At 45.2% G+C, this 7382-nt stretch overlaps 2 protein-coding genes across 2 annotated transcripts in view; one reads left to right on the forward strand and one right to left on the reverse strand.

The window, feature by feature from the left end:
• Positions 1-1679, forward strand: part of POGZ (pogo transposable element derived with ZNF domain) — a 36297-nt gene extending 34618 nt beyond the window's left edge. The window contains exon 18 of the mRNA XM_007950883.2: positions 8-1679. Within this exon, the coding sequence (XP_007949074.1) occupies positions 8-1679 (1672 nt within the window). The remainder of the gene's footprint in view (positions 1-7) is intronic.
• A 3219-nt stretch (positions 1680-4898) lies between these two features.
• On the reverse strand, positions 4899-6937 carry PSMB4 (proteasome 20S subunit beta 4). Its single transcript, XM_007950887.2, has 6 exons — positions 6804-6937; positions 6343-6549; positions 5931-6077; positions 5681-5762; positions 5183-5299; positions 4899-4991 (listed from the first exon to the last, which is right to left on the reverse strand). The coding sequence occupies exons 1-6, from the start codon at positions 6935-6937 to the stop codon at positions 4899-4901; spliced, it is 780 nt and encodes a 259-aa protein (XP_007949078.2).
• Positions 6938-7382: the final 445 nt, after the last annotated feature.

The following is a 7382-nucleotide window of genomic DNA, read 5'->3' on the forward strand; positions in this document are numbered from 1 at the left end:
CTTTTAGGCATAGCCAGACCCGTGACCGAACACATGACCGGAACTTGAAGAATATGTACCCACCTCCTTCCTTCCCTCCCAACAAAGCTGCCACTGTGAAATCTACGGGGACCACCCCAGCTGAGCCTGAAGAGCTCCCAGCTGCCAAGGCCCAGGCACTCCCATCACCAGCTTCAACTGCAACCCCACCACCCACCCCCACTCACCCTCAGCCTTTAGCCCTTCCCCCTTTGACTACAGAGGAGACTGGATGTCTGAATGTTGATGACCAGGATGGAGGGAGCCCAGTCACCCAGGAACCTGAGCCAGCATCAGGTGGGGGTAGCAGCAGTGGAGTTGGTAAGAAGGAGCAGCTGTCTGTGAAGAAGCTTCGAGTAGTACTGTTCGCCCTATGCTGCAATACAGAACAGGCAGCTGAACACTTCCGAAACCCCCAGCGACGAATTCGGCGTTGGCTTCGGCGCTTCCAGGCCTCCCAGGGAGAGAATCTAGAAGGCAAATATTTGAGCTTAGAAGCAGAAGAGAAACTGGCTGAGTGGGTGCTGACTCAACGTGAGCAGCAGCTACCTGTAAATGAGGAGACCTTGTTTCAGAAGGCCACCAAAATAGGACGTTCTTTGGAGGGGGGTTTTAAGATCTCCTATGAGTGGGCTGTGCGATTCATGCTACGGCACCACCTGACTCCCCATGCCCGGCGAGCTGTGGCCCACACCCTACCCAAGGATGTGGCTGAGAACGCAGGACTCTTCATTGAATTTGTGCAGCGGCAGATTCACAACCAGGACTTACCCTTGTCTATGATTGTGGCTGTTGACGAGATCTCTTTGTTCCTGGATACAGAAGTGCTGAGCAGTGATGACCGAAAGGAGAATGCCCTGCAGACAGTGGGCACGGGGGAGCCTTGGTGTGACGTGGTGCTGGCCATCCTGGCAGATGGCACTGTCCTCCCCACCCTGGTTTTCTACCGAGGGCAAATAGATCAGCCTGCTAACGTGCCCAACTCTATATTGCTAGAGGCAAAGGAGAGTGGCTACAGTGATGATGAGATCATGGAGCTTTGGTCAACCCGAGTGTGGCAGAAGCACACAGCTTGCCAGCACAGTAAAGGAATGCTTGTGATGGACTGTCATCGCAATCACTTGTCAGAAGAGGTACTGACTATGCTTAGTGCCTCTAGCACTTTGCCTGCAGTGGTCCCAGCAGGCTGTAGCTCCAAAATCCAGCCATTAGATGTATGTATCAAACGAACTGTCAAGAACTTCCTACATAAAAAGTGGAAGGAGCAGGCTCGGGAAATGGCAGATACTGCATGTGATTCTGATGTCCTGCTTCAGCTGGTGCTGGTCTGGCTGGGTGAAGTGCTGGGCGTCATTGGGGACTGTCCAGAGCTAGTTCAGCGGTCCTTCCTTGTGGCTAGTGTTCTTCCTGGCCCTGATGGTAACATTAACTCACCTACAAGAAATGCTGACATGCAGGAGGAGCTAATTGCTTCCCTAGAGGAGCAACTGAAGCTGAGTGGGGAACAGTCTGAGGAGCCCTCTGCTTCCACTCCCCGACCGAGATCATCTCCTGAAGAGACAATTGAGCCAGAAAGCCTTCACCAGCTCTTTGAGGGTGAAAGTGAAACCGAGTCTTTCTATGGCTTTGAAGAAGCTGACCTAGATCTGATGGAGATCTGAGTGCTGGGCTGGGAGGGGGTGTGGCGTTGGGGTAGGAATGTGTGGGAGAGGGTAGAGGGATTTAGGGAAAAGGAAGTATACCAGGGTGGGGTATTTGATTTATATTTTTAAATTTTATGCCACCACTCCGCTGATGTTGACTTATTCTTCTCTGTGGATTTGTGTACTATTAGAAAAACTGGTAGTAATACGTCTGAGCTGAGGAGCTGGCCCACTTATGCTAAAAACAGGTTTTTGTGACTTTAAAAAAAAAAAAAAAATCAAATCACTGTGTTTGGTATTTTTCTGACAAAATCAAGAAGAAAAAAATCCTTCGTGGGTGAATGTTAAAAGTTTTGAGTTTCCCCTCTTACCTCAATTGTATCATAGTACTTCCGAGTTTTTTGTTTTACTGTGTGGCCAATGTCTTTGGGCATGATGCTATCTAACCATTGTCAATGTGAGAACATTTCTGAAGACGGGAAAGACAAATATGTAGCTCATAAACTGGTTTATTATATATATATATATATATATATATATATATGGGTAAAAAAAATTCATTGTGGTCTTAACACTTTTATATAAAAATGAAAATGGAAAAAAAATCCCACTGAACTTTCTTTTCCTTCTCCTTTTCTTTCCTTCCCTCTCCAGAGATGTTGGTTTCTGCAACAACTCTAGATATAAAATTGTTGGCTTTAAAAATGCATGAAATCACCTTTAATCATCCAGAATGATGAGTAGATTCATCTTTCCTCACCACTCTCCTCCCTCCCAACACAACATAACCTTTGACCCCTTGTCCCTTCCCCCATTCTCTCACCATCGCTCTGGACAAAGGATCATACCTGTGTCAGTCATTAGCAAGAAAGAGTATTGAAGGGATCAGTGTTAGGGTGAAAGCCATTTCCAACTTAAATGGGTCTTCATCCTGCAAGCTCCCAGGGATAATCCCTACTTCGTTGAACTTTACCCTGTTCAGGGGACAAAAGATCACATGTCCTACAGCCAGGAGCTAATTGTGCAAGAGGTCAAGTGTTGAACTTTAAAAAGACAAACTACTTGTTGAAGTCCTGCTTTTACCCTGTGGCTTTCCTATATTCCTCTTGGCGCTTAGAGGAGAATCTCATATGAAGAAACACACTGGGGTGTGCATAGAGAAAGACATGAATCTTTATTTTTCACTGCCAGCTTCAAGGAAAGAAAATTTTTTCTACAATTTGCATGTAAGGGATTTTTTTAAATTGTATGTACTTACGGTTATGAACTGAAATGTACTGTAACATACAGAGAAAAGGAGCAAAAAACGAAGGCCACCTTTCCCATGGCTATACCACTCTTCTGTCCATCCTGAAGCTTTCAGCGTTTCCCTCCTGTGAGCCAAGGAAAGGCAACCTACATAGGCTTGTAAATTGTTCATCTTTAAAATGTACGTAAGTGGAACATTTAATAAAATGAGGGGAAATGGATTTATAAACAATGTTTTTTCCTAGGTGACCCTGTTTAATAGGCTTTCACAGACTGGGGGATGTTCAAGATGTGATGGGCCTAGTGGTACAGGTGTGATATTTGTTATCACTTGTTCCCCCACCACCCTGCCCTTTTTTTTTTTCAATGCCCAGCACACTATAATATAGTGAACTGGAGTGATCGCTCCCAGAAACAGCTTGGTCAGCTTTGTGTGAATCCATGGCATCTGAAAACTGAACCGAGGATCAATCTGGGCTTTTCCCCAGTTTTTTGCCTGATGCCATAAGGACTTTCAAGTCAACCCTTTGCCTTTGAGGAAGTTCAAGAACTATTGCTTGGTCAACTCCATCAACAAAGGACCTAATCACTCTGGTAGTCTCCACAGCCTTAGCAGAGCTGGGTTCCTGGCCTCTGCACACTGTATGACTTTCTTGTGGGTGGGTAATTTTTTTACAGACCATAATACCAACAGTGGATCAGCTGGGTTTTGGCCAGAAGTTACCTTTGTGGACTCTGCCTGCATGGCTTAGTAGTAGAAGGAAGTTTTTTTGTTTTGTTTTTTTTTTATAATTCAGTTTAATCAATAAACCAAGTATTTATTGACTACTTTCTGTGTTGAGACTAAATGTACAGATACAAACTAAAAACTCATGGTTTCCTCTGCTTAATGTTTTGTTTTGTTCTAATCATGGGTGAGGGATGTTTTGGTTTCTCCTTCAGCACTCTTACCTTACTGAATTTCTATTAAGTTTTTGGGTTTGCTCTCTATACCAGTTTCTCAGAGGACTGGAGATAATACACACCAAAATCACCTAGGATTTTCATTTTTAAAATTCAGGGTTAGTACCATTACGGACATGGAACAGATTGACTCAACAGCCCTGTATGTATCATGCCAACTGACTGATACCTACTGCACTTAAGACTTTTTAATGAACATAAAGTACTGCTCAGTAAGAGGTTTTCTGGCATTGCTGAAAACTTCAATCAATTTGGGTGACATACAGGTAAATGTTTAAATAACTTGCTATTCCCTGTATGAAGGGTGAGGGATTGAGGCTGCCGGTTCCAGCTTGGGGGTGGGGCGGGGAGTGGTAACTTTATCCAGAATAAGTCTACTAGATGCTGCATTTCTGTCTTGGAAATGCTGCTTTAACTAAAATCACATTTACAGCCAACATTAACCAGGAAACTTTTTTTTTTAAGTCTAGTGCAGTGGGGAAAATTTTTATTTTTAAATCTTAAAACACAAAAGCCAGTTACCACTCAAAGATTAAGCCTGGTATCTAGACAAAGCTGTGTCTATAGCAGGCCCAAATGAAGACAGAAGCGGGTCTTCTGTATCGCCTTGCACAGACTTCTGCATTTGCTCTGAGAAAAGACCCAAAGGGTTCTCGAACCAGAGGAAATGATGTAAGACAATACTCTGCAGTTTCATTCTTGGTGTGACCCAGTCAGACAGAATGAAACCATTCAGCAAGTGTTTCGAAGGATTTATTTTACAAAAGAAAATCTACTTCACAACCAGCCAAGTTCAAAGTTAAAAGAAGGGCACAACTTCAGTTCTGGATAATGCATCTGTATTCATTCAAAGCCACTGAAAAGGAAGAGACCAGTAATACAATGGTGAAGCCACAGAAAGGGAGGGAACCCTTGCCACCCAGAGGATTTTTCTGGTTGAGACCTCCAGAAAACCTCAGCTTACAGCATCTTAGGTGTCTTTCAACTCTTCATCACCTATTTTTTCTACTGTAATTTTCATTTCAATTACCTGATCATGTGGGCAATATCCCAGTTGGTCTCAGCAGACAGGGGTCCCTCTATTTCAACACCTTTTTCTGTTACAGTAGCAATTTGAAACTGAAAGAAAGCAAAGCATTCAATGAAAATGCCCCATCCCCACGAGGCAAGTCTCGAGCCTGGTGAAAAATCAAGTAGAGTGTCTTCCCCTCGGCTAAGGGGAGGAGACAGAGATGTGAAGCAATCTGTTCTTCAAAGCTAGAGACCCAGGGGAACTGCAAATATCCACAACCACCATCTTTATTCCTCACCCGATTATAAGAACGAGCATCTCGATAGTACAGCACTCGCATACAACGTTCCACTAGTTCTCGGGCCTCAGTCTGACTCAGCACTGGCTGCTTCTCCAGAACGTCTCGCAACAGAGGCTAGGAAGATTGGGGAAAACACAGAGGCTATATTGGGGGTTTGTCTCAAACCCACAGTGTAAAAAGGGAGCACAAATGAGTGAAAGATGACAGTCCACCTACTGCCTCACCAAAATTAATGGCCTGCTTGTTTTATGACCCACTTCAAAAAGTCCTAGGGTGTCTTTTCTTTCTACAAGTATACCGATTCATTTATACACCACCCTGTCACTGGAATAACCAAGTAATGTACACCTTTGGGACTACAACAGATGGTTTCATCTGCTCAGCAACAGGGATGCTAGCCTGCTCCTCATGTCAGAATTTCAGAACCACCACCAACCACAAACCCCCAATATCTTTGTTCTCCTCTCAATCCCACTTCTCAGACTGACTACTTACCTGAGCCAAGTATGCACCATAACCAGTAGCCAGCGAAGGAGCTTCATAGGCTACACCAAGCATATCCACATAACCTAGGAAGCTAATAGGGCATAATGGGTCAAAAAACTCATTTCATCTTACATTACTGCATCTTAGCTGAAAAATGAGACCATAGGGTCTGAGTTAAAAGTAGAATTCACTTTGGGGTCATAGAAGAGACACTACACAGGGACTAGTTGGGCAGTCAAACAAGTTATTTGCACTCAACCTGTCTCCATCAGCATAGCCTCCAATGACCATGGTGTTCCAGAGAGGGTTCATCTTGGAGCGGCGGCTGTACATGGCCCTGGTCAGCCACGAATGAATAGCTCTAGGGCTATAGCTGTGTCCATCTCCCAACAGCTCCTCATCAATCCTTTAAAAAAATTGTTGTCAGAAACGGGAGACAATAAAAGTCTAGATCTCCATCCACTCCCCAAAGAAATTTTCACTATCTTATCCATTTTACACTTTCTAGTGCTTAACATTATTTATTGCACACTCATTCACTTCTTCCACCCCCAACTATTCTCCCTCTCTTTCCCAGCAGCCTCAAGTTCACTCATCTCTTCTAAAGAGAGAAAAATATGTGGATTCCCCTCTCCAATTGGGAACTACTGCCTATTCTCTGCACGACTTACACCATCTGTCCGAGAACTTGCTTCAAATACTGGAAATCAGCGTAGTCTCCAGAGGCACCCAGCATGGTGCTGTTGTTAACCCGCATAATGCGAGAGATGTTGCGGAAACGAGCCAAGGAGCCGTAAGAACCCAGCATGTCTGCAGCAATTACCACTCCGCCTTCGAATTTAACACCGAGAACCGAGGTCCCAGTCACCATGGGGTTCCTGACATAGAAAAGTCTGGCGTGAGGCGGCGTGGAGAAAGAGCCTGCACCCACCAGATCCCGCACACCGGGTTCCGCTTCTAGTTTTCCGTGTCTCTTTCCAATTATTCCGTATTCTCCGGGACTCTGCGCCGAGGATTCCCCTACCGTTCGCACGCTCCCTTGTCATCCCTTCACCTACCCTGGCTCGTTCAAAACCGGCCGACGGCACCAGGCCCCACTTCCCCTAGGCAACCTAAGGCGCCAAGAACTTACTGCGTCCGCGTAATCGGGCCCGCGTAGGATGCCGGATTCACGAAGGAACTGGGAGTGGGCAGGATGCGATGAAACTGCCCCGGAGCCGGACCCCCGACCCAAAAACTGGACCGCAACTCCAACGACGCTTCCATCTTAGTCACGATAAGCAAAGGAAATGACAGCATTTGCGCAGACGGAAGCGGAAGTGGTTCTCTTATGACACACCTTTCTTCTTCCTGCATGCCACCTCCAGCCGCCATGTTGGTGAGGTCTTCGCTGCACATAAATATTTCCGGATGGTGGCAGCTTTCGAGGATTGTAATTGTCCGACGTCAAACTATCTAGTCAGTGATAAAGTTTGGGCTAGATCATATTATTCTGACACGCAGATTCAAGGGGAAGGTGGTACAGGGAGTGATTAAAACCCTAATCCTGAGTTCTCACTATCAAAAAACTAGGAGGCAGAAATTCTCATGGCCTTTTTCGGATCATTATTTAAAAAACACTGCATGAAAATAATGGTGAAGCCAAGTGCTCCTACATTTGTACTCCTCAAAGCAATCCCAAACAGTAGGCATTGACCTACCCATTTTACAA

This window comes from Orycteropus afer, unplaced genomic scaffold, assembly GCF_000298275.1.
Source record: "Orycteropus afer afer isolate SDZICR_OR568_19922 unplaced genomic scaffold, OryAfe1.0 scaffold00290, whole genome shotgun sequence".
Classification (NCBI taxonomy): domain Eukaryota; kingdom Metazoa; phylum Chordata; class Mammalia; order Tubulidentata; family Orycteropodidae; genus Orycteropus; species Orycteropus afer.